At 38.9% G+C, this 27,659-nt stretch overlaps 2 protein-coding genes across 6 annotated transcripts in view; one reads left to right on the forward strand and one right to left on the reverse strand.

Moving 5' to 3' along the window:
- The window catches only part of RALGPS2 (Ral GEF with PH domain and SH3 binding motif 2), a 107,301-nt gene that overhangs the window by 43,441 nt on the left and 36,201 nt on the right, over window positions 1-27,659 (forward strand). For all 5 annotated transcript variants that reach the window (XM_064664175.1, XM_064664171.1, XM_064664173.1 and 2 more), the window contains exons 7-8: window positions 2,653-2,745; window positions 5,503-5,629. In XM_064664175.1, the coding sequence (XP_064520245.1) occupies window positions 2,653-2,745; window positions 5,503-5,629 (220 nt within the window). The remainder of the gene's footprint in view (window positions 1-2,652; window positions 2,746-5,502; window positions 5,630-27,659) is intronic.
- ANGPTL1 (angiopoietin like 1) lies at window positions 10,813-26,905 on the reverse strand. Its single transcript, XM_064664177.1, has 5 exons — window positions 26,485-26,905; window positions 19,135-19,984; window positions 14,006-14,199; window positions 12,091-12,361; window positions 10,813-11,092 (listed from the first exon to the last, which is right to left on the reverse strand). The coding sequence occupies exons 2-5, from the start codon at window positions 19,952-19,954 to the stop codon at window positions 10,905-10,907; spliced, it is 1,473 nt and encodes a 490-aa protein (XP_064520247.1). The 5' UTR covers window positions 19,955-19,984; window positions 26,485-26,905; the 3' UTR covers window positions 10,813-10,904.

Below are 27,659 nucleotides of genomic sequence, written 5' to 3' on the forward strand. Positions count from 1 at the left end.
TCTTCACTGCAGTGAGAAGAGGGGGATGTTTTTCAAGTGTTTGCTGTCAGATGGTGGGTGCCTGTAACTACAGCTGAGTGCTGTGGCTGCCTTGGGTTACCTGTCACAAAACATGTACAACTTTATGTCAATAATTTTGTATTCAAATGCGTTCCTTGTCTTGTTTTTAATGAAATAATATTTTACTTCTGTAGCATTTGACTATAAATTTTGGCAAAGCAAGCTAATTTTGTAAGATTCTACAGGCTTTGCTCAGTAATGATGCTGTGGTCACAAACTCTGAATGATCTCTCTTAAGTATCCTTTGATATCTGGTGAGTTCATGTAGCTTCATCTCATGTATTTTTAAAAATCAGTTCTTGTTTGGGGTTTTTTTTTTTTCATTTGAAATACAAACGTATACAAATTTTGCCTTGTGATCCACAGAGGCTCCCCTGTGTGGTCACGGTGCAGAACAGATCTGGGAAGCCAGATGGGCTCAGCTTTGCTTTGTACTGGGGTGGAGCTGGCCCGGGCTGGGTGTTGTAGGCTCAGCTTTGGGCAGAGCCCCTGAAGGTGCCTGACCTCCCTGTGGGTTACAGACAGCAGTGTCTGCTGGAATGCTGCTGGTCTGGAGACAGTTACATGCTCTAACAATTAGATAATTGACCTTGGCTTACCTGGGAGTTGTAAAAATCACAATAAAAAAACCCAAGAAACTTTTTAACTTACTTATTATCTTGGCTTGGTTCACATAGAGCTGCTGACGTGAAGTTCCTGCAGTTAGTGCTGTTGGAAGGATTTCCTGTGTACCCCAAAGCTGTTATCAAAGCAGCTTGGTGCCAGAAGTCACACTAATGAACTTTTCTTCAGAGAAGCCATGAATCCACTCCACAGTGAATTCTTTGTGCTGACATCTATTGTAGAGCTCGCAGTCCTTTAGTGGTGTCTCATCCATATTGCTTTATGCATGAACTAATTGGACCTAATAGTTACATTCCCCCAGAGTTCCCAGACTATCCTGGCAGGTGATGACTTCTGTTTCAATGCTGGCAGCAGCTGGGAAAGCCCTTTTTTTTCCTTTTTAATCAGCTACACTGTCCTTGAGGAGAAAGGACTTTACCTTGTTTGGGGATCTGTGTGGGAGTAAGAAGGGTTATTGTGTAAGTGGAGGGACAAAGTCCAGCAGGACTACTTGGAAGAATAGCAGGACTATGGTATAGGACAAATATCCACCCCCTTCCACCTTGCCCCACAAAATAGTGATTTTGCCCTTTACACGTGGTTACCAAAGAATCCTCCCAAAAGAGGATGAGTAGAGGGAAGCACTTCATCAGTTGGCGTGGGCAGACTTCCACTGTCAGAAGAGTTGTGGGGTGCTGAGCACCCAGACTGGAATTGCTCTTAGGGTGCCATTAAAAGTGGCATTCCTGAGTAATGCCCACGAGTACTTTGTTCTGTAGAAGCTGTAAGAGGAAATCATTTGCCCTGCTCCAAAACTGTTATCCAGAAAACCATCCTTACTGTATCGCTTTCATCCTTCCAAACAGAAGGTCTCCTCTGATATTCAGCATTTATTATCATGTTAGACCAGCTGGTTTTGTCCTGTTACCTCGTGAAAGGCCTCCTAAGCAGGAAAACTTTGGTAAGCTAAGTTTCAAGCAGGAAAAAAGACTTCCACCATTTTGTGAATAGGAAGGGTTCCTTATTTTATCTGTCTGGAATACTGACCTACCTTGGTTTGTGCTCCAAATGTCTTCAGCAGGATTTGCAGTACAGTGGTTGAGTATCCATTTCTCTATATCTGAGTCTCTTTGTTAAGGGTAAAACCTCAATTTGTGTGCACTCCACCAAAAATGCCTGAATGAAGTTTGGATATTTGGGTACTCTTATCTGTCAGAACAATTGATATTGCAGAAGAAGTAACAACATTTTCTTCCAGACCATTTTTAAGCTTTTGTGACAGGACCAATTGGCCAAGGCAGATTGATGGTTTTGGAGACAGAGGGAAAGGAAAAAGGAAAGGGAGGGAAATTTCCAAATATGTAAGAAAAAGCACTTAACAACAGTGTTGTGTAGCGAGTTTTAAAGCAAATTCCTTTACCCTGATGGCTTCTCTGCTCAGTTTTGATCAGGTTGTTGCTTTCTACTGGTTAGTTGTCATACCCCCAAATTATCCTTCAGTGAGAGGAGTACTCCAGGTATGTGGCTTTGGAAATTTACCTTCTTGATTTCATCCTGCAACACTATTTTTTGGGTGGAGCCTTGGTAGCTGCATAAACTTTAAGTACTGCCATGATTACATCATTCACCACTGGGTTATCCTTTCTGGCACATTAGGTTCTAAAATACTGTCGAATGCTATGAAAGGAATTTGTTGGGCTCGAATGTCAGAAAATTTCTGGCACTTCTAATGTATTACTCAAGATGTAGGTCTATATAGGTATTTTTAAGGGTTCTCTGTGGGCTATGAAACAGGTAGTACAGTCTAATTCAAAACCATGTAGACACAGTAATGAAAAATTAGGAGGTTCCATGAAAGTGGTCTGGATGCACAGCAGTTCTCTGTAACTCTTCCTGATATTCGTTTTTATATTGTTTATTCTGCAATCATCATTGACAGCACTTGGAATGTTGTTTATTGTCGTTATATATGTATTTTTTTGTCCTCAGAAACTGTATGAGCTGAATAATCTCCATGCACTCATGGCAGTGGTATCAGGCCTGCAGAGTGCTCCGATCTTCAGGCTGACCAAGACGTGGGCGGTGAGTGGAGCAGCAGCACAGCAGAGGGGGGTTGATTTATTCGTAGGAAAATACAACATTCTTAATTTATTTGTAGGAAAATACAACAGTCTGTTTTCAAGGATGCAGTAATTATTACAGATAGTTTTAATTTTATTCTACTGCGTACATAATGCTCCTAGTTCCCCTGAAGTCTATGGTTTCCTCTTGAATATTTTTTTTCCATTCTGGCATAGAAATATTTTCCTTTGAAAAATAGTTCCCTGCAGATTCTGCTAAATGCAGAGGCTTCTAATTTGGCCAGAAGCTATTTTGTATTTAGTTGCTGGAAAATTCTGAATGCCAAAGTGGGTCATATTTTAATCGTTAAGGGGTTTATGCTGTTGGAATTTTTCTTTTGCTATGGAGAGCAGATGTTCAGAAACCCTTGATTCAGTTGCCATAAAGAGATTTGTTGTTTCTCTGACTGATAACTAAATCTATCACTTTTCCTCAGAGTTTTCAGAATTATTTTCATAGTTATAACTGCATTAGACAGTATATTTGTAGTTCTGCATTCGCACAGTGGTGAAAGAACAGTGTTCTTTGGAACCATGTTCATTTGACATCTGGTTTTTTGACTGGCATTGATATAATTTTTATATAGTATCCTTGATAAGAAGAATATCAGGAATTACTTTTGCTCATTGATGCCTCAGAGCTTAGAAAATAATCCTTGAATCAGCCATACGTTGTGTAGTTTTCCAGCTGTTTCAGATGAGCTGTGACATGAAGTGTGACAGAAACATTCAGGTGACTGAAATACTCCTGTGCAAGGGATACATATAAATAGATCATTAAAAAGAGGTGAAAATTTTCACAGAAGACATGTCAGTGCGTCCTTGGATGTTACAAAAAGGGTTTCTTTGATAACTGCATCATAATGTTGTTCAGTTGATAAACGTTACCAAAACCGAATGTAATTCACTCCTGCTGAGATACTCGTCTGGAATTCTGGGCACATTTTCCAAATGCAAAGTTAAGTAAGACATTGCTTCTGCATACCAAAAATCTCTCCAAGGAAATGTTAATGAAATTAACACTTCAAAATGATCTCGAGGAGAACTTCTGTGTCTCTGATGTTGTCGTGTCAAGGGGTTGATGCCTCAACAGTTTTACGAAACTGTGATGCCAAATTGATTTTTAAATCTCTTTTTGCACATGACTCTAAATAAATGTAACTATAACTATAAATCAATAACAACTATATTAGTTACTACCATGATGATGCCATTCAGAACTGGGAGTCCCCAGTTTCTTTTCCTGCTTGGTTATGCACGTGTTTGCACTTAGGAGGATTATTTGTTTGCTGTTGACACATGTATCGGTGTTTAAAGTTCACCCCTCTTCCAGCCTCTGAAAGCCAGGTAACTTCTCCCACATTTTTGCAGGTGTTTGATTTCTCATATAACCCCAAGCACTTGCTTTTCCTCATCTTACATAAACCTTTGCAAATTGAAGTTGCAGGAGAGCTCCCAGCGCTGTGCGCTGCAAACTGACGTAGTTGTCCTTGCCCTGGAGGTTCAGTTTATAAATTCTAGAAGTAATTCTAAGCCTTTGGCTTTCTGTGTATTAAAAGCAAGAAAAGGCACTTCAAGCCGTTATTGGAGTCACCAAGTCATTTGAGTAAGTTATACAGTAACTCTCCAAAACCTTCAACAAGGAAGGATTTCTTCTGCATTTCTGAGATGGTTTGTAGCAACCCTCAATCAACTCGACTTACGTAGTCAGGAAAATAAATCCAAGTATATTCATCCCCTGAAAAATAATAAAAAAAAAGCGCCACCTAATATGGTTGGAATCCAGAGTAGAAAGGAGCCATTAAATATTTGCTTGGTAATCTAATGTTCCTAAAAAAGATGAAATTCATGTCTTCTGACGGTATGTCTGAATTTGCCTGAAATTTGTCTTGCCCGTTGCCTGCACACACTCTCAACTCTGGAGAATAAAAAATGCTGCTTTTAGTGTGTGATTTGCCCCATTCAAAATGGGAAAAGAGTTGTGAACCTTGCCAAAAAGGTCACAGAATAGAATATTCAACTTCTCTCCAATTAATGTAAAGGAATTGTAAATGACCAGCGAGGATTTGGGCAATGTAAGCAAATAATCATTGAAATCTGAAGGGAGGTGAGTCCTGTCCCACTCTGCCAGCGCCCTGAAACCTCATCACTCCTTTCTTGCATTTCAAAACGGTTGTGCTCAGGGTTGGCACACTATAACTAGAAAGCAAAAAGCAATTTAGAAGGCTCTAAGTCCTTTCCTGCTGCTACAAACTGTCAGCCTTAGCTTTTATTGTCTCTGCACATGTACTTCTCTTTAGTGTTCTTTGCATCCTTTGAGCCCAAGAGACAGAGGAAGAAAAATTATTTAAAAAAGAAGCAGCTCCAAAACTGAAGAACTAAGAACTAGGTCCTTCCTTGCCCTCACAGAAAACACCTTTAATGTGCTTGGCTTCTCTGTGCTCTTCTCCCTTAATGCAGGAAGTGGAGGCATGATGGGAGTTGCCCTGTGAGCACAAGGGGAAGTCACACAGGGTCAGCATGTCACGAGATGATCCAAAGAGCCTGCTCATCCTTATGGAGTAAATGCTGTAATTTTGAGGCAGCTGTATTAAAAAAAAACCCAAGCCAATAACAACAACAGTGGGCAAGTGGAAATGTGTGCTTATAAGGATAAAAGAGAAATCATAATGATCAAATTTAAGTTTACCTGGTTTTCCCTTCTGCTTTCTTTCCCCAGTTACTGAGCCGGAAGGATAAAGCCACCTTTGACAAGTTGGAGTATGTTATGAGTAAAGAAGATAATTACAAAAGGCTTAGAGACTATATCAGCAGCTTGAAGATGACTCCTTGTATTCCCTATTTAGGTAAGTTGGAGCATATTTCTCCAGTAATTACACAAACAAAACACCATCTTTTAAGCATTCATGAAACTGTTTCTATTCTTCATTAAAGAGTCTATAACCCCAGCTGATTCTGGATACTCTGTATGTGGCAAGACAGAATTTCAGCAAGAAAATACCTGTTAAACCTCACAAACACTTCAGGTTTTACATACAGTATCAGTTTGCTAGGAAATTGTTTTCCCACATGTTGTAGAAATACACTGATTGACTTCTGGAGAAGTGCTTAAATTGTTACCCCTGCTAGTGCCCTTACAGCTGAATACTTGACTGTTATAAAAATGAGGGCTTTTAATTTATGAGATGCTATAAATCACCAGCCTCTGAGATAAATAAATGTACATCTTGGGGTTTGGAACGTGCTAAAATCTGGAGATATTGCTTCATTAGTTACACCAAGGTGACAAGAGAAACAGTGTTGTTATGACTGACTCAGCTTTATGGAGTAATTATCAGTAAATTATATTCCTGTGTATCTAAAAACTAGATAAATGTGTTTAATATGCATTGGTTTTGTTGCCAAAGCTAATCTAGTGTTACTTAAACAAGACATTAAAGTGATCAGTGTGCTTTTCTTTAACGTAGCTTTTGTTTGATACCTTAAGATGTTGGTAGTCACATAAAATTAAGGAAATGTGTATCCAATTTTTGGTACTTCTGCAGGTATGAGTAGCTCTTACACCTGAATTCCGGATGACTTCTTGTGGTCACTAAGACCTCTTAAACTGTAATATCTTTGTTCCTGAAGTCTGATACTTCCTTTACTCAGCTGGGCTGTTAACTTTGTCAAGATTAATTGGTTGAATGTTAAATGCTTTGTACTTAAATAGAAAAAAATAGTTTGCTGGGAGGGACCAACAGTAATTTTAGTGTCCCATAGTGTTCCTCATTCAGGGCCTGAATTAAAGGGGGCAAAAAAGAAACCAAGCATAATGTAATGTGATTAAACACGTAGCTTTCCCATCATGTGTACACACACAGTATAGACACATGGTACACGATTCTGAAATGCTTCTGACTTTCCAGATGCTTTTGACCCACATGCCGTGATTTTTGAAACATGAAGCCAGGCTCAAATTGTTTTCTTGCTGATTGTGAGAGTCCCAAGGCAAATACTGAGAAGCAGTTTTTCCAGTTTTGTTCAGTTACAGATATTTTCCCTGAGACAGTAGAAGCTTCTTGTCTGACTTCTGTATTAGAATAAGCTTTGGACTTGACTTGATACTTTGAAGTGAAATATGTAGTTCTTTTCTATTTAGAAAGGAAGAAATGCTCTTTGCTGTGACCTGCTGGAGTTAAAGGATGTGTTGGGACTGGCTTCATGTGATATCACTTCTTACCAGTGACATAAAGAATGTCCTCAAGCCTTTTTTAATTCTCCAGAGGAACAGCAAATACCCACTGGTGCACTCTCTCTAAAATTAATTTTGTAGGGTCGAAATAAGTGGCAAAAAGAACAAAATTGCCTTGAAACTGCAGTCATGATAAATCTGTATCCATCTTGGAGGACTGAAAATTGAGTCCAAGTTTTCTCATTTGATCAAAGCTTTGATTTCCAGTAAGACCTGAGTATATTCGTTATTTCTCAGATTTCTTTCCCAAGGCATTTTTGCTAATGTGAGGGTCATATGGAACAGAAGAAACTTAAATTGCTCGGTTTAGTTACTGTTTCAAGCTTATCAGTCTAGGTTACAATTCCTGAAAGGAATACTTCTGCCATAAAATCATGTACAGGAGTAGTGCTGCTCCTGGTTTAAAATCTGTGGAAAAAGCCTCCACAAAAGTCTGCAGATGGAAATCATGGTGATCATGGCACGTGCCGGGGAGGGGGATTCTTCAGGAGGTCCATTTCCTCTCAGGGGAAAAGGAGGAGTGGGCATTTCTTTACTCTTGGTGGGGAGATCCAGCAGCTGCTGTGCTCCCCCAAAATGCTCTTTAGGAGAGTGCAGAGCATCAAACCTGCCACACAGCTACATTTGGCATTGCAAATCCCCTCTGGAGAAACACTGGCACTGGTCGTTCATGGAGGCCCCTTCTGGATGATCATAGGCAAAGTGTGTATATAAAAGAATTTCAGCTGCAATTTCAAGGGTCAGTGTTTTACCCTTCAGAGGATACTTGGTTTACCCTTATGCAACCAAATATCAAATATGGGTGGTAGAGGGTTTTTTCATGACCATCTTAGCATTTGTAAGATAAAACTTTAAATGCTTTTTTGGTTTAGTTTTTGCAGTGGGAGTGGAGCCACAGAGGTACAGGTTGCTGTGTTAATACCTCACCCGCTGTGGACAAGATAAGGATGTCCTTCCACATTTAACTGAGGCAGGAGGAAAATAAAAAAGTCTTATCACAGAGCTGTGATTAATCTGAGATTGCACAATGAAACAGCTGAGCCATATCTTGAGAAGTAAGATTTTTATTTAACTAAGCAGTACTACCTTGTGAAATATTTTCTTATAGCTGTCTTTGAGGAGTTATAACAAGAAACAGAAAAGCTGAAAACAGGTTATTAAGTATATTCAGTATATTAAGCTGAATATTCAGCTACTTCAGTGATAGTGCTTGCAATAGATTTTGGAAATAAATGGGAAAACCATGTTTCAGGTTTGGTACAAGTTAAGCTTTCTTGAGGTCCACCTGGTTAAATTTAGACTGTTGGTACAGGAATGGTGAAGGCTCTGTCCTTCACAGACAGACTGCTTCTGAATGTCCAGGGCAAGAAGTTTGAGGGATGCTACAGCAACTTTTCAAAATCTTCTCTAAACGAAGTGTGAGAGAAAACACTGAACTCTTGAAGTCATTCACCCTGCTCAGGAAGTTCAGCTCAAAAGCTACAAACTGATAGAGTTACAAGCATTTGAAAGTGAATTATTGTACAGGGTATGAACCAACCTGAAAAAGAGATGCTGTGCTTTCCCTCCTCGTAATCTTAAATTGGCAACTTAATTAAGTCTTTCCTTTCAGAGCACAGCATTTCTACAGTCTGAGGTTTCTGGGTGTATTTTTGTAATAATGTTTAGTTAATGTCATCCTGCAGCTTTAAACTGGGGAAGACTCACTTTTTACATGTCTAATATATAAGATTTAATTAAAAGGCTGAGTGCAAGCTAATTTTACTTTGGGGTTTCTGCAAAGTACACCTTTCACTGACTGCGCTGAATAAACAAACACTGTTTTTGTAGCAGGCAAGAGATTTTTCAGGGTAAAATAAGCTCTCTGCCAAGGAGAGGAAATCTGCTGGTTGAATGAACTAAAGCTGTCAGAAGTGTTCATTAAAGGAACATTTTGGAGGGCATTTTCAGCTTTTAAGTTTACCTGAACTGCTCTTCTATCCAGCTACCATAGAAAAAAAGGATAGACTGTAGAGAGTCTGAATTTTAAGCATTTGCAAATAAAAAGCATTTTATAGGACACTCAATCAATGAGGTCTGTGTGATATTTGTAACAAACAAATATTCCTTACATGAAGAACAATTTCAGAATAGGAATAGTAAACATTTGTGTCAGTTAAAGTTCTTGGAATTTGGGAATGGAATATGCTGGGACTGATTCCCCACCACCACCAACCCCAATTAAATACTGGTGAAACTTGTTGGCTTTGATCTCTTGACCAAAGATTTAATTACAGCCCTTTCAGCCATATATTATCAATGAAGCTTTATCTACTCCAGAGTGTGTTCTGAAAGCAGAAGGCTGTTTCCTCTTCTCTGAATCCCATATGAAGCTTTGCACAGCATTTGACACCAACTAATTTAACTTAACAATCAGATTAGATTATTCTCTTAGCTGTCAAGGTTTCTTATGTTAAAAAGGGGCGAAGTTCCTTAAAATCCTGAAGGCACATATGAGATGCTAAACAAATACTTTGATTACAGTTCAGAACAGCATATTTAGTTTTATGTAATATTAAATAAAATTAGGCAACCTGTGTGACTAGGTACAGTTATTAAATAGTTTTATATAACAGGAAGAAAGCTTTAGTTTTGAGATTCTGGTACCTAAGGCAAATGTTTTGCTGTATCCAATTTTGGAAGTATTTTCTAATTAATTTCCTAAATTACTTATTAATTCCAGTGGAAATCCAATCTCTAGAAGATAAAATTCAAGATAGACAGTGTCAAAAGTTGTAAACATGTAGAGGAAGGGAAACGTGTGTGTCATAAGAGCAGCCCTGGGATGACAGGGAGAACACACTCAGAGCTGGTTTCTAACCTTTGTTTTACTGTGGCAGCAGAAATCTGTTTTGGAGGAAAACTTCTGATATTGAGAGACCTGGTCCTCTAAATTAGTGTGTGTGAATACTTGATCCACTCCCATCACTCCTAATGGAAGCAGGGGAAGGGGCTCTGAGTGTCAAGCCATGATTTTAATATCAGGACTTTCAGTTTTGCCATTAAGTTCAAACTATCAAGAAATACTTCTGTTTAATTAGGATGTTTGACTATGGAGGTTGAAAGTAAAAAAAAGTACCCAGCAATTTGGTTGTCTGAAGTTTACCAATAATTTCATAAAATCAGTTTTTCTTACATTGGGAGTGTTTTGCCCAAGTGTTTTACAGAAGGTAGGACTTGCAGATCTTAGTGGTGTAGAGAATTCCTTCAGGAATTCTACATTTTATGTTTAATTTGCCACTTCATTTTGAAATAATTATTTGTTGCAAAAATCTCTCTCTGCTGGCAAAGCTAAAATGTCTCCAACTTTTTGTGTAGCTTCTCAGAGTAAATATCAAACAGTAATGTGAAGTCAGATTTTTCATTGAAAGCAATATCCACATTTTTAAATAAATTGTTAAATAACTAATCAATTTTCACATTAAAGCAAGACAGTGTCATTTCACATATTTACATGTAAGAGTTGAGCTAACCTGAAAGAGCATAAGCTTTCTGAAGTGGAAAAGCTTATATCTTGTCGTAAAATCTGGACTTTTTTACCAGCTTTAATGACTGTTTATGTAAAGTATGTTGGTCTTGAACAAAGGATAAATATGCTTTGCAAGCACAAACATCTGCTTTTGTGAACGTGTGTTTAAAAAATCCCACCGTCTGTCACAGTAGAGAAGGGGTCTGAAAAAGGAGAGGGGAACACGACAGGGAAAAGAAGACAGGAAAACTGTAGACCTGCTTTTTGCAGGGGCAGATTGTGCAAAATAATGATTAAAAAAGTAATACTTTATTTTTTCTGGAACTCAAGCACTGGGAAGTTTATACGGGATCCCTCGAGCGCTGCGGGATTTTCCTCCTCAGTCTATAGGCCTGATCATCATCTGAACTGCTTTCAAGGAGTAGGAGCCTCCCCGGTACTCAGCCCAAAATATTCCATCCTGGTACTTGCTCCTGTAGTGACCTCCCCTGTACCACACCCCGTTGAGGTTGGAGTGGGCACACGCGTTGTACCACCAGCCGCCTTTGTGGAAGTGGGCACAGTTTCCTGTGGAACAGAGGGAAACGGGTGAACTTCGGCTCTGAAGGGCAGAAACGGAGATTGCTGAATGTTTTTTGTTTTGTGGCTTATTCTCAGAGGGCACTTGGAAGTACTTCACAGCCTGTTGTGGTCACTTCGGTTGCTGCTCCTACTTGAATTATAAACTCTGTTGTAGCAGCAGCCGTTGGTAGAGGGGGGGATTATTGACGCTGTGTTTAATGTGACAGCTGAAAATGAAGGAGATAACTCTTCTCAGGCTACCAGCACTGCTTCTCCATGAGCTAACATCCCAGGAACTCGGGTTATGTGCTGTTTAGAAATACTTTAAGGGAAGCCATGTGAGCTGATACAGCCCCAAGCAGCACACGGGGCCACATCTCCACAAAGACTTGCTTGTAACTTGTGTTTTTACTGTTACAGGCTTGTCAAAGAGTTTGCAGGATTTGTCCAGCTTTATGGTTACTGACAGCTGAGGAAAAGCAGTTGAAGTATTGCAGTCCCCAACCTTTCCTTTACTGCTAAGGGGAAAGCTGGAGGAAAGCAGCAAAAAAGTGTCCTTTAAGGAGGACAAAACCAATGATCTGCCACTTTCTCAAGTATTGGTATGTAACTGAGCCTCTGCACACTTGCAGTTCCTTTCATGGTGTCCAGAGGCTTTAGTTCCTGGTGATTATTGTAGTGGGAGCAGCACTACTTGGAGATCACCTGGGCAGGGATTCTGACTGTGCAGTCACATGGAAGTGATGAGATGTCCTTGAGCTAAACAGAGTTGCTGAAGTGTGTTCTCAGTGAGGGTAATAGAATTTGAATTTCTGACTGGTGCAGGGGCTTGAAGGGAGCACTGCCAACGTGATTTGTGTCATCCTGGGTTTGAAGCATCTTTCAATAGAGTTGCTCTGTCAGAATTTATGTGCCGGTTTTGGGTGCTATATTGCATTTTAAAAGCTGATATAACTAATGGAATGCACATTCCTCGCTTTTCCCACCCACACCGGTTTCCTTACCTGAATACATGTCCCTGTCTCTGTCCAGTGTGGTGAATTGCTTCCCGTTGTGCCAGATCATGGAATCGCCGGCGTTCCCTTGGTACGTTCCCAGGCGCAGCCTGTAGAACTCGCTCTCGGGCTCCAGGCGGAAGCTGCTGTACTCGGCATAGACCTTCTTGTTGCTCCAGTCCTCCAACTCAATCAATAGTCTGTAATTATCCTGATTGCTGAGCATGTAGATGTTTTCCAGTCCCAGCCAGTACTCTCCATCAATGTTTCCAAATCCTTTCTGTATGAGAGAAGATCAGAAGGGGGATGTTGGCTTAGTTTTTCTTGTTTGTCAAAACACTCAGCAGCAGGAGTGTTATAAACCATTGGAATTTGGGCACTGAAAGCCTTTAAGCTTCTGGATGACTGTTCAACACATGCACTTAAGTGCCTTATTTTGCTGCACTTGGACCGCTAAGCTGCACGAGATGCTGCCAGAATCGCTGCCAGCATCAGTAAAGGGAGCAAAATTTCTGTGTTCTGGGCTGTCCTCTTCTTTTTAAGGTAAAGGGAGTGAGAACAGGGAAACTGAAACAATATATTTCTTGACAAAACTAAGGAAATCTGTAAGAATGGATGAATAATGGAATTTTAGGGATATATTTCCAGGTTGAAAAAGGCTGATTTATGGATCAGCCGTGTCGTTGTTCAAGGCAAATAACTTTTTGTTGCCTTTGTATTTCAACTAGTGTTGGGTTTTACTGTGAATTTAATCACACAATTCATCTGGGCTCTTTACTGGATTTATCAGAAATGAAATATAAAGGCATCTTTTTTTGCAAATCACAGACTGCCAGCACAGTAGATGTGAAGTGATATTTCCTATCTGCTCTCTCCTCTGCCCAAGTTTGCTAATGTTTGGTGTTGCATTGTAATCAAAATGTTTATGGTTACTTTATGAGGCACTCCATAACTCCCCGATTACATTTTATAACATTTAACAGCTCCCAAACCAACCACATACTGTTCTGAGAAGTAAGGACTTTGAATAACTATTGATTTAATGATTATTGATTGATCGATGTATTGAAGAATTTATGTATTCATTATTGATTTAATAATTAATATTTGAACCATCAAGTTCAAGAAGCAAAAATCCGTATGCTGATTTTTTGTCAATTCCTTTGTATACATGATACTATTTTTAAATTACTGATGGAGTTGAACGTGGCTCAGTTCTCTCTACAGATACAATGCAGGTGGCAATTGCAAATCCACTTCAAATGAGCACAGCAGCATAGGGGAAAACTGTGTCCTGTATGTGTGAAGTCAGCACATTATTATTATTTAAAAAACCAACCAAATGGATTTTCAAATTTCCTGTTCAGCATGTAATTACTCCAAAGCAGCATCCATTTCTCACCCTGGGCATTCTGCCTGTTAGTGCATAATATCACAGTAACACACAGGAATGTGTTTCCCTTCACCAGCCTGACATCTTCAGATTTCTAACCTAAATTTACAAGTGGAGATTATTTCCTTCAGTTCATTGTTAGGACTGTTTTTAAGTTGAGGCCCTGATGTTGCAAATCTTATAATGTGTTTAAATGAATAATTCCACTGGCTGAGTTTGCCTATTCATAAGGGAGACAATTAAGCTTTACAAGTACTTGTTGTAGTTCTCAGTGTGTTAATAAAAGTCATGTGTTTAGTTAGAGCTTTGTAATAAATGGCTTCCCAGTCACTGTCTAGAACAACATGTGTCTCCCAGTTGTGTTGTGCATCACAAATAGAGGCTATTTCAGACAAGCTGGTTCACACAAAGTTAACTATGCCTTGAGGGAAAATAGAACCTTCCCTGTGAAATATGTTTGCCTCTGAGGGGTGGCCACTCTTTTCCAGTTATCCTTCTTCACCCACTGATTTTCTGCATTCTGTAATTTACCTTGTAACTGTCCCAGTTCCTGAAAAAGTTGACAGATCCATCTGTCCTCTTCTGAATAACTGCCCATCCTCCAGGGTCCAGGCTGTTCTCACACCACAGTTGCATTGGCTCGTTGCTGTTTTCAGGTTTGATCATGTAAATCCCACTGTTGGAATGTCCAGCTTCCTTGGCTTGTTGGCAGTCTTTGAATGGACCTTTTGGATAAGAAATACTGTAAGCATTCAAGCTTGGCTGTGCAGTGCCCATTGTTCAGGAATATTTTGTAATGGAAAGTCAGTAATTCAATTCAGGTGTAAAGTTACCATGGAAAACAGTGCAAAAAGTTACTGTCTGAGATTAATTGTGTATATATAAATAAACATGTCACTATCCTTTCTGTGTATTTTTGAACCAAAACTTCATTTTGCTAAACAAATAATAGACTTTGTTTACCAACACCTAAGTTTTTGTCTACTGTGTCCAAGATTTATACTCTAGCTCTTGATATTGAGGTCCATTATGATTTTTATTAATTATTTTCTTCTTTTTCACAAAAGGTAGACATCAATTTACTTCATTATCCTGATGCATCAATTTGAAACTGTTGGAAGTTAAAAACAAAACAAACTCAGGATACCCAACCAAACCTCTGAATACATAAGTAGTTTGAGAGCTGCTGTAAGAAATATTTACTTCCAGAGCCTACAGACATGGAATTTAGTCAGAGTTCTTACGCTGCACAATTTTTTGCCTTTATGTATCTACCCAGTGTTTTGGATGGGGCTGTCAACTGTGGATAGAAATCTCTTTAAGTTTCCTGTGTCATCCAGGTGTGATACACGTAGGTGGGTACTGATGAAGAAATAAGCAATGGAGAAGGATTTCTGAGGAGCTAAAAGGGCTCATAAACTTGTTTTTAGGGCTGTGGCTCTACAAAAATGCTGTTCCTGTTGTCAGTGCTGCTTGAAAGCTTTATTTTAGTCCATGTGAATAGTGGTTTTACAAATACTACTTAGAGAAGGGCATCTGGTCATTGTGTAAGAAGGATGCAGTTTGCATATCTCTGAAAACTTTGCCTTTCATTTTTTGGTAATATTTTTATTTTCTGCTTTTTAGAAAAGAATTTGTTTGTCTATCATGGCTTCAGTTGGTTTAGAGAGACTGGTTATTTACTAATGAAAAGCAAAGTGTGTTCTAATGACTGGTTAGTGATGGGTGCCCTAAATATGTTTGAAAACTCAGTATGTCTGAAAATAAATAACCTACAGCTTTCCTCTCCTCCTGGAAGGCTCATTTTCTCAAACATCCGTGGAAGTTCAGAGAGAACTCATCAGTCACAGAAGCAGCTCATGTGCAAAGCAGCATAGAAGACAGTTGTTGAGGTTATTCTTTAATCAAAAGTAGAGGTTGAGGGAGATTGACCTTCACTGCAGATTAAGGTTGTGTGACAAAAGCAAGTTGAAAATTGCACTTCTCTTACATTTTCAGGTAGTAGTTGCCAGTTTGACAAGTATATGATTAACAAAAAAATCCTTAAAGCATTTCATATTAATTAGAGTATATAAAGCTTATGCATCTAATGAAGAGAACTTGGAGCTTCTGGCCATGACAGAACTAGCAGGGATGTCGCAGACATTGAGCCATCATTGCAAGTTCTGCTGCACTGTCAGGATTTGTGGTGGTTTTCCCATTCTTCCAGTGGAGGAATGGGAGTTCAGGAAAGAAATCCTGTAACTGTGGTATATGAATGCTTTTTCTCTCGTTCACAATTATTAAAATTTCCACGTAGATTGTGAAAATTGCAGAGTTTGTCCACAGGATAGATAATTCTGTGGGTTAAGCTGGGTCTCACTTCCATTCCTTGAACTGTTTAAATTTTGGGTGCTCTATAGCTGAACAGGGATGTTGTTCCAAAAGTGTTATCGTAAAACAATTATTGCTTTAGAAAAAGTGTAAACAGCCAAGTCTTAATTTTTTGTAATGTTAATTGAACGGTCAGAGGAGCTCGATTAGATCTGCTGGATATTATCTAACGTGATTTCTACCGGAAGAGGAATTGAGGACCCATTTTTCCATGAGAGACCTAAGCAGATGTTTGGATTGTTTTTAAGGCAGACAGAATTGTACCAGTCTGTTTATATAATGCTCTTGAATCACTTCTAAAATGCAGCTGGCATTACGGAAACAGGATGCAACTTGTCTGCTTTGCTGCTCAGGTTTGTCTGTGTGCTTATCATGAGTTAAGGTTTTGGTAGGGGTGTCAGACTTTTGCTGTTAGTGTTAGGAAATCCAGCATATCCCATAATTTTTGGTGTGTAGCCTTGAACCTTTTTCGGAGAAGTAAATTCTTTGTTAACTATTTCAAGTTCGTGCTGTAAGAACTGATCTAGTTCAGTGGAAATGCTGACATTTGTGAGACAGTGGAAGATTCTCCACAGTGCTGGTGTGAGTGGAGGCTCTGACTAATGAAAAAAGCATGATTTTCTGCTTAAATTCTTACAGATTTTATAGATTATCTATGTAAGGAATAAGTATCTCATGCACATCTACTCTTTTGTAACAGTCTGTGTACACTAAGTTGCTGAGACAGTTCTAAGGCAGAAGTACTCTGAGAAGATGAGCTGTTAAATATTTCACTTCTAAAATTGTGGTTTAGATGTATGATTTAGTGCAGATGATATTCTGTGGTAAATTAAATGTGGTAGAGAAGGAAAGGGATTAAATATTTTAGGTTGAAAGCTTAATAACTTGGTGGCGTAATAATTTTAAGAGGCCAAATGTTATCTTGAGCAGATGATATAGAAGCTGTGCTTGTGTAAACTTCATATAGAGGATTTGGGGGGACAGTAGTAGAGGAAAAGTTCAAAATAAAACTGGACTATTAATATATTAAATTATATTGTTAACTGAGAGGTATTAGTAGGGTTTTGAGGGGGGGGAGGATGTGTAATTTTCAAGTACTGGGTTAACTTGAAGCTACTTTTTGCAACAATGGTGGCAATAAATTTTGGGGCCACTGATTGTTATTATTAAACTTAAGGTAATTGTGACAACCGTAATTCACAGTAAAGTTATCCTTCCTCAAATTTTAGAGCAGTATTTGTGCGAATTACCCAAACTATCCAAAAATAGAACCCTCATCCTTCTGTTCCCCATGTATTTTGAGTTTTACTTTCTACCCACAATATTAAGATGTGCATTGACCCTTCTGTAAATTTATGTTGTGTGCAAGTATTTTTAAGGAGCTTTCACCTCCTGTATCTGATGAAGTTGTACCTACTTGTTTGTCCAGGTTTTTATTCTGACATAAGCCTTTAACAGACCTATTTTTAATTGGACTCTTTGGTTTTCACTGGTCTTTTTTGACATCTTTATACATTATAAATAGTCATTATCTTTTAACTGTAAAGGTGGCTTTTCTATGACATAGTTTTCATTCTGTGCACTGTTAAATCTGCTTACCTTAAGTTTAAAAGTCAGAGATAATAACTGGGCGTTGTGTTGGAATTGGGGGTTTGATGATTGACCAGCTGTAGCAATTCTCAATCCTCCTTTTCTCAAGGCACTGCAAGAAGCACTTAAACTTCCAACTCAAGAAAACAGTATTAAAGGAAGTTGAAGAATGTTAAAATAAGTGTCCTAAGATTTCTTTGTGTTCCCCTGCAAGAACGGCTTCAAACTCTGAACTTTTAAGGGTTAAGGGGTTAGTGAAAAGCAGGGTAGATAATTTAGGGGATAATACTCCTCATGTTGTATGTGCAGCAGGCACGTATTGAGGGAGAAGAAGATGCATTTAGAACCAAACTTTAAAGTGAGGGTTTGCTGGGAAGCAGGAAGTTGTGTGTTTTTAGAATTATACTTCTGCTGTCTGACCAGACGTCAACGTGATGCTTCGGTAAGAGCTGTTTCCTTTGTGCCATGATGTGCAACTGAAATTCCTGTGACATCTGGCATTTTAGTTGGGCTCATGCCTGAATTTTCTGCAGGCCTTGAATAAAAATAGTTGTTCTTTACATCAGCAACTGGTTGGTTGTAATGCTGCAGAACAGTCACAAATATTTGGCTTCATCTTAGGAACCAAGTTAACTTTGAACTGTGACTAAAGGCAATTTGAAAGAAAAAAAACCAACAAAACAACCTAAACCCAAAAACCCCATACCAAACCCTTTTGCTGTGCTGACAGAAGCCAAGAGTAAGCACTTGAATGGATGTCTGAGAACTTGTTTTTCTGAATCCTTGGATTTTTTAAAAAATCACAATTCTGTCAATATTTTAATAAAGTGAGAAACGTGATTTCAGGGCAGCTCAGAAGTAGTTAATTATCTTGTCACTAATTTTGATTTCTAGTGATAAATGAATTTATCTACTGACCCGAAGAATGCAATATGTGAAGATGTGATACAGTCTCCTGAATATATGTTCATAATATTTATAGTATTAGTTTAACTTACCATCCCCTACTGCCATCTAATTACTGGGAATGTAGTTACTGATTTTAAATTTTCAAAGCTGAGTGCATCTAATTGGATCCAGCCTTGATTCAGTTATCCTTTCAAACTTATCACTCTTGAATATTTCAACCAAACACTTAGAGACTTACTGCACAACTGCGATGGTGGATTTGGATGTTCATTTTAAAGCAGGTCAGAATAGAAGGATGAAAAGTCTTCCAGCAGGATTAGCTTCTGGCAAATGTGTATATGTAAGAATAAAGAAGAACTGCTTAAAATCACTTCTTTTGTTTAAGATGAATTAGTTTCTCTTATTTGCCCTTGCCTGCTGCTGTAAGATGTGGCTGACAGGCATCATAAAAGAAACAGGTAAATAGTAGAAAGTTTATACTAATACTGAATTTTCATTCCTGTAACTCAAACCCAGCTGGAGAGAGAAAACCCCCAATATTTTGTGACTTAACGGTGTAAATTGTTCAGACTGAAATTCTGAGTATCAGCCGTTTCAACAAATTCATCTTATGCAGAAATAGGTTGGTTGACAAACTCAAGCCTTCCCTGGGAGGTGGCAGGGGGAGAGAAAATCAGGAGCAAGGGCAAGCTGTACCAGGTACTTTCAGTTCTTGGTTCTGTGTTTGCAGTGGGGACAGTTTCACTCCGAAATGGAGAGATCTCAGACAGACAGCGACAGGAACTTACCCTCATTAATCAGAGCCAGTGGTGGCACTCTGAAAGGACTCTTGGTAGGAGAAGTGGCTGGATCAGGTGGTGGCCTTACATCTCTGGGGTATCCCGGGTCTCTCTGTATCTCATTACCTCCCAGAAGGACTGGAGTGTAGGGCTGGCTGTTGGGAATGTGCTGTGGCACCACTTGGACGAGGGGTGGGGACCCGTGGGTGTCCTGTCGAGAGAAGATTCTCAGGCACTGCTCTTCCAGCAGTGAGATAGTCACAGACTGGTTGTTTACCAGATCAGTCAGTGCTGCGTATTTTACTTCAAGCTCCTTGTATTTCGTTGCCATCCTCAGCATTTCTGTTGTGACGTTCAGGACTTTGTTTTCCAGTTGGGAAAGCTCGAGTGAGTTGTCACGCTTCCGGATTATCTCGTGCAAGAGTTGCATGTACAGTTGGGTGACCCGGGAGTTCATGTTCCGACTTTCTTTCCTCAGTAATTTGACTTCGTTCACAATGTTTCCATCCACGTCCACCACCAACTGCAAAATGTCAATCTCCCGCTTTTGCTTGGACAGCACATCCTTCAGGTTCTCGATGTCCATCCTGGTGACTTCGTCCTTCCTGTTCCCGGCGGCCGGGCCGTTGGTGTTCACGCAAATTGGCCCCGTGATTTTTTGTTCTGGGACCAAGAAGGTGTAACCACATTTCTTCCCTTCCTCTCCACCCTCTGCTGAACGAGGGTGTCTCCGTTGGGGCGTCTTGCTCGGCGTGGATTGTTCCGTGCAGCGCCCGATAGACAACAGCAGGAACAGCAGGACACCCAAAGTCCACTTGAATATCTTCATTTTAACACGAGCGTGGTGACCGTCGGGAGGCTGTTGAACAGATAAAAGATAAAGTCATAAATTAGAGGCAGAACTAAGGTTCCTTGACTGTTAAACTACCTGAACTGGTGAGTTTGCCGTGGTGTGGAGCCAAGCCTTTGGAATCCCTTACTTGGAGTTAGATTCCATTAGATTACTGTCAAAGATCAGCTTTCTGGTTTGAGCAGCAAACACTGAAATTTAGATGCAGGATTTAGTAGAGAAGTTGTTGCAACAGATAAATTTTCAGCAACAATGTTCTGCTCAGATTCTGTGTTACACTTTCAGTGTCGATGGGACTGCTCAGATCTGTGCTCACTGCACAAGGTTATAGAACATCCAGTGCTTGCAGAATACCTTCATGGAAGGGAAGCAGAGAGAAAAAATTATTTCTATAAATGTTAGAATTTGGATTATATAAACGTTTCTGGTCCTCTCTTAGCTTTATATACATATACATATAGATGTATAATTTGCTAATTACTATATAAATACCTATTTATATATAAACCCATTTTTTTGAATTTATATATACACAGGTGTAGTATATATAGATATATTGAAAAATATATCTTTAACACTATTTTTGGACACTGGTGTTAGGCAGGAGATTAGCTTAAGGTAGTTGTCTTACCCATTGAGAATTACGTATTCGAGTAACTTTACATTTGTAAGAAAAGCTTGGGACACTGGTCTGGATGTGTGTCCCTATCTAGTTGCCTTGAGATACACATTTCAAATTGTTGTCACACTATTTTTGTATTTTTGAGAAGATTTGTATCCAAATAATAGTGAAATATCAGGTGTGTTACCACTATAAATACCATACTGGAGTGTTTCATTCATCTTTAAAGGAAAATAATTAATTTGTCTTAACTTTGTGTAAAGACTTAAAATTATAAAAATCTGGGAATTTTTTTGAGGCATGTTTTTAGCTTTAAACATTTGAGATGATAAACAAAGGTAACACTTAAATAAGGGGGAAAAGCCCTCTTTTTTATGTTTTGTTTGCTTTGTGAAGCAGATCACTGTTCTTATCTCAGCTGTTGATCTGGCTTTCCTTGCCAGGCTACTTCTACAAGCCCTTGTACAGTGGCCTTTGGATAATTACAGGGAGAAATACAGTAAGAGCAGGGAAAGTTAATTATCATGCTGTTGCTGCTAAGTTGGAGTTAAGTGCATTTGGCAATCCTGAGGCATGGCCCTGAAGGAGAAGCAGAGCTGTGCTGCTTCCTTCACATTCACATTTACAAACCATGAGGTGACTTTTGGATCAGGTCACTTCTCCCAGTTCTGTTACTGGCCTTAATATTATTGCTACAAATGGTGTCTGCTCAACCTCAGTAAACCTGTCAAGTCTTTTTTTTTTTGGCTTCACTAAAAGTGGTTACAAGCTTCCAACCATGCTGCACATGGAGTTGGATCTAGGAATCTTGATTAAATGTGCCAGTGTTGCCTAAAAATTAACTTTTTGTTTGGCTGAAGGTTGTATTGCAAGCTCTGCTTCTGGGAGGGGGAGAAAACACTTGCACTTAACACATACTGAAAATCCTTTTTTACCCTGCATGAATGGAGGGAGCACATAAATTTGAGGAAGTTTATTTCAAAACAGTTATTTCTCTTAGTTTGTAGTAATAGGTATGTTGGTGTCTACTAGTAAATGTTTTGGTTTTTTTTTTCAAAAACAGAACTTAAAATTATTGTTGATATTTCTCTGCTGAAAGTGTTCTGTTTAAAGAAAAAAAAAGATAGGAAAAAGTATCACTTTTCTCTAGAGCTGGTTGTGTGTTTTTCTTTGGTAATTTCACTTGAACAGTGCTCAGATTTGGAAGTTCATTAGGTTAAATGTTCACATGAATCATGGGAAACACGTGGGGAACTGCTCTGTGTGTGGTTTCTAAGCTGACAAGGATGAGCTGAATTAATTGTCTGAAGCTTAAAAACTCTTCACATCTCCTAAAATATTTTTCAATACTTTTATGTTCAGGGTTTGCAGATTGAGGGAGAGTGACTTCATGGCATCTGGTTGGGGATGAAGCCATAGCACAAGCCCAGTATTTTACTATTTTCACAGTATATAATAGCTACTTCATAGTCCAAGAAAGTGAATAGCACTTTAGTTCTTGGTAGCTTTTAAATACCCTACAGAGTTACTGAAATAATGAATGGCTGGGGATTTTCCCCACAGCAGCACATTTTTTCCCCTGAAATACATTAAAACTTAAACGAATCTTTCAAAACCAAACACTTTGCAACACAGCCCACGTTCTGACCATGTATTCTGCTGCAGTCTGCTTTCTGCATTTCTTTTAATATTAACTGTGTTCATTTTGAACTTTTACCCTTATGTGTTAAAGTTACAAGTTCTGTGTCTATATATGTGCTGTCAGACCATTAAATGAATTACAGGGTCTAGTACAGCATAGCCAAATGCAGCAGCTGCATAAGATTATGCTCTAGAATTTCAAATGATTCAAATGTCTTGCAGTAAACTGAGACATTCAGATAAGCAGGGATGAGTTCCTTCCAAGAATCTACCTGGTAGGGAATGTGTATGCCCCCCTGGAAATTTTGATGTTGAAAAAAATTAAATGTCTTAAAATGTTGCTTGTCATGTTTAAGCAGCTTAGTGCCTAACTTGTTATACAAGAATAGGTTCTGAGCAAGATATTTACCTGGAGTTTTAATCAGCTTAGAAGGAAATGAAAATACTGTTTCAGAAATTTCCTGATGTTCTGGGCAAGCAGCTTAAAAAAATAGGAGCTGTTTATCCAAAGTATCACAGGATGATAGCCTTAATATGTAAGACCTAAGTGACAAATTAAAATTAGAGTTGGGAAATAGTGTTAGGGTTTTTGAATCAGATACATTCTGTCCCAGATTCCCAGGTTTAGATGTTTAGGTGGTGGCAGAACTGTTAGGAGACAGCTGAGGCTCAGGGATCGGATCACAGAGAACCACAGTCTCCAACCCCCCCCTGTAAGTCTGGAGTTGCTTCTATTGAGTGGGGCTGCTGGAATACCTGGTTGCAGACCTTGGAAATTAGGTGAAGGAATTTGTGATTGCAGATACTATTGCTTTAAAATACGTTATTTAACTCCTTATTAACTGTCATGTTTTTAAATTGGAATAAGCTGTCGCTTCAGTTGGTTCTGTCATGTTTCTGCGCCACCCGTTTTGGGGCTCAGGTTTCTGTAGAAGTTGCATTATGTCTGTTCTGACACATGGGTGTTTTATGGCTTCTGCAGGGGAAAATGTGTCATTATTCATAGCAACACAGACTTCTTCATCAGCCTGTCAGAAACACTCAGAGCGATGGACAGAGTTTCAATACCATTTTACATTTAATGCCATTTCTTTTCTTCTTGTTTCTTTCTTTTTCCAGACTGATCCCCATGCAAAAAAAACTCAACTTGTTTTCAAAATTAGTCTTGGACTTATTACTTTTAAAAGTGCTTAAAGGAACAAAAATTCTAATTTAAAAGAGCAAAACAAGCCAGTAACTGCTATTTTTTACTACTGTAACACAGACTGTGTTATCCCCCCAAATATTTTATCTCAAAGACAGAGTTGCAGGGATGAAGGTGTGTGGAAGTTGGTATATATTTGGCATTCTTCAGCTTTCTGTACAACAAACTATTCATTCTGTGTTATACTGCTGTGACTCAGGTTCAGCAGGATGTAGAATTTGGAAACCCACAACACAAATTGGAGTCTATTCTTCCCGAGCTGATGAAGGCAGTGTAGGGTGTGATGGGTGAATGTAACAAAGGTGTCGCAGGTAAATGTGAATATAGGATTCCCTTTGTATGGAAAATGCTGTATCAGTACTTAGCTTTATTCAGAATAATTATTAAAAGAATATGATCAAGTGATAAATACCAGTGATGCCCTGCTATATGTAACAGGAAGAGAAACAAGTTTCTTTGAGAAAGTAAATTTATAATACTGAGACTAAAGATCCTCTGAGACCAGTTATTGATGTTATACATGCTTCATTTTCTTTTGAGCTTTGCCTAAGCAGCTGAAATCAATAAACCCAGCTATGTTCCCCTATGTCTACACAGGATAAGTGAGGATTTCTGTGGATTTTTTTGGCTTAGAACTGGGCCCATAACATTAGAAGGACCAGTGATGTGGGGAAAACAATCTTATTATAGGAGAAACATTCACATGGATTTTCAGTATATTTCTGTATTTAAGTAAGTTACTTTTCCCTGTATAAACAAGTGCTTTTCCGGCAAGTCCCTCTGCCTCTGCTGAAATAACAGGATTACTTTGAATTGTATTGACTGGGATCCAGGAATAATATGTTCTTGGGTTTTGTTCGTCACAGACGTGATGTATTGAGTCACAGAACTCGACCTCTTGAAGATGAATATGAATCTGACTCCATTTAGGAAAGGCAATCGAAAAGTCATCAAGGGCTTTTGAAGTAGTCATTGAAAACGTGTCACTTTTAAAAATGATGAATTCCTAGAAATTCTCTGCCAAAGAGGTTTGTAAATCTTGTCATAGTAGTTATTCTGGAAGCACAGCACAATTTCATAACATTTCCAGATCTTTTGGTCAAGCTTTTTTTAATGTGAGGGTTCCTTTACATATGTTGGCGGCCACTGTGTGTGTTTGCACTGTTTGAACAGGCAGGTACAACGAAATGGTGCGTTTTGTCTTTGGAAATGTGTGATTTGGGGGCTCCAGAATTCTCTTTAAAACAGATACTGAAGATATGAAGCATCTAGCTATGTTTGCTATAGGAAATTTTACTTCATTCATTGGTGTATAAATGTTAAGGACCAAACCAACAGGGCAGATTACAAAAAACAAAGCTCAATATTACAGTAATTAAGACCTGATAGATGTGGTTACTGCCAAAAGTTTAAAGGTTCAAATTCCTTTAAAACTTTAAATAGTATATTTTTCCTCCATACTTCAGATCATGCTTTTGGCAGCAGCGAAATATTAGTATTGCATTATTTGTTTTAAAATAAACATTTTAAAATTTGAACTCCAGAGTTGGAAGGCAGCAAAGGGGAGAGAGTTAAAACCTTGCACACAGCCAGTTTATTGCTTTAAAATTATTGACTCAGCTGTTTTCATTTGTGGGAGATTTAGGAATTGTTCTAAGCAGTGTAAATCAGAGCCTTGGCTGATGATGAATGAACAGAGCCTGGTGTCCAGAGCACACCATGTCCCTCAAATGGGGGTTGTGGTGGTGGTGTTGTTTGCATTGTTCTCCTTCATATGTAAATAAGCACAAAAGGATAGTAAGGAAAAGGGCTCAAAAACCTGGAAAGGATCCATCTTTCTTGTTTGTCAAGACTGCTTCAGACTTTTTTCCTCCCATAGCTACCAAATCTTAATTAAGTTTGCTTTCTGTAATACTTTGCTAACCCTTTTAGCATCAACCCCTTCGTTCTCTCTTACTGTGTCAGACATCTCTGAGTTTGTTCATACAAATACATAACTTAAATTTTAATTTCCATTGTTCTGGATTATTTACTGTATTTTAATTTTCAAGTCAGCATGAAGAAAGGAAAAAAAAGTAGAAAATTACATATTAGCAAGTCTTTTTTTGACTTTATCTGTACTTTTGTCTTTTGTTTGTAAACAACTTCCTTGTTTTAATCATTGACTTGCAGCAGTGTCCTTCCCCCTCCCTCTCCCCAAACAGCTGTAACAAACCCCTCAATTTTCCACTTAATATAGTTTTGCCTTGTACACTGCATTTCATGTTTACAAAATGGATCTTTATTTAGAAACAAACTGCAGTTCAATTGAAGTACAATTCACTTCCCAGAAATTGTTGAAAGAAGGGATTAGTGCCTGTGGCAGCAATGTCTTTGGATTTTCAGCTGCACAATTGCTTGTGCTACAAACTTGATTATGTTCTGAATCACTGTATGACTGTTTTCTTGGTTGGCTCCACAACTCGGGCAACTTCCACTCCTCAGAAGTACCATAAATAAAAATGTACTTGAAACGGTACACAATGATTGCTGCTTACAGATGTGCATTGATTTGCTTGGGACTTTTCACAGTGGTTTTATTGAGGTATCCATTTTCTAGTTCTAGTAATGCTAGGTCTATGCTCTGGTGTTGGGTGAAATCCAGCTTCCCTGAAATCGATAGGGGTTTTGGCTTTTGCTTTCTGGTAGGATCGGAATTTCACGTTAGTATGTTCACAGTACCCAAATTACATGCTTAGCAAAGACTCTGGGAGTGCTAATTTTCTGTAACTGTAGATAACAATACAGCTAAACAACTGAAACTAGTTCACCCTTACAACTGGAACGAGTTAGTCTCTGCTCTTATGCAGAGTCCTTTCTAATGCTTTCCAAGTTTCCAAAGTCTACCAAATGCCACAAAAATGAGTTTTAATGTCAGTTGTCAATTTTTTCTCAGGCTGAGAAGGATTTGTTTCTTCACAATTGTGTGTTGAGGGAGATGTATGTAGCATTCACAAACAGCTCAAAATGAAACTTGCAAGTAAGAATAACTTTAAAACTTACCAAGAAAAAAAGTCTTCCAGCTGGTTTTGCTTCTGTGGGAGATGGAAAATCCAGAGGCCAAGTTGCTTTTTCTTCCTGTATTACCCGATGCTGTGGATTGTTAATCTGCAGTTGGAGCTGAAAACTGCTTTTGTCTTTCTCTGTTAGATCCAAGCTGTACTGAGGAATTGGGTTTCTCCATACGATAACCAAACTAACTGATCATTTAAAAAAGGGGAAAAAATAGTAATGCTCCGGTGTGCGTTATTCCAGAAGAGAGAAAGAAATGGTTTTTTGAAACTGCAGTGTTTTATTCTCACAGAATAGAGCAGAAGTGCTCTAACCAGCTCCAGCTGACCCAGATTCCATATACATCACTTTTGGACAGTGTTTTTTTTAAACAAACACACGCTCGGCTCAGCCGTTCGGCCCACCTATGATGTCACCGCGAGCACTCGGAGAGCAGGAGAAACTCCTCCTTCGGATTTCCTATCCATGCCCTCCAGAAAAGGAGGGGGTAGGGAGGTTGAGAAGTCAGGAACAAGGAAAGATTGTTTGCCAGTAGAAGGGAGGTACCATATGGCAACGGACTGTGCAAGAGTTCAGCAGGCAATTACAAATCAAACATTTTTACTACGCTGCCTAAAGATGCCTTTCAAGTTATTACAGTACTGGGCTTCATTTAGAAGAAAGATTCTTTCAGGCTGATAAAACTTGATTTGTGTTGCTGGGAATAAAAGGGGCAGCCTGGCTGGATACAACAGGAAAAATGAAGCATTTGTAGTCTAGAAGAATGTTCGACAGAATGTCGCGTTCAATTCTTGACGTTCACTTAATAAGAAACAGCTCCGGTTGTTAAAGGCATGAAGCCTCCGATACATGTGGAAAATGTTAAAACTCGGTGTGTGTGTGTGTGTGTGTGATGGTTTTGGGTAGGTATCAGAATGTTCGATAACATCTGACCAGTGTTAGAAGTAGCAAAAGCCACAGAGATTACGCTCCTTGAGGAAAGCAGAGTCTGGGCTGGGTTCTGTCCGTGCTCAGCCAGCACTTGAGTACGTTCTGTTTGCTGCCATTGATCCTTTCAGCTTCTTCACAAAGGCTGTACCAGTTACATCTGAAAGAGAATTACCCTCGTGTGCCTTCAGAATTATTTTAGATTTCATAGCAATGCATCCAGTAGCTTCAGAGAGCTG

The sequence above is a fragment of the Pseudopipra pipra genome, chromosome 9 (genome assembly GCF_036250125.1).
Source record: "Pseudopipra pipra isolate bDixPip1 chromosome 9, bDixPip1.hap1, whole genome shotgun sequence".
Taxonomy (NCBI): domain Eukaryota; kingdom Metazoa; phylum Chordata; class Aves; order Passeriformes; family Pipridae; genus Pseudopipra; species Pseudopipra pipra.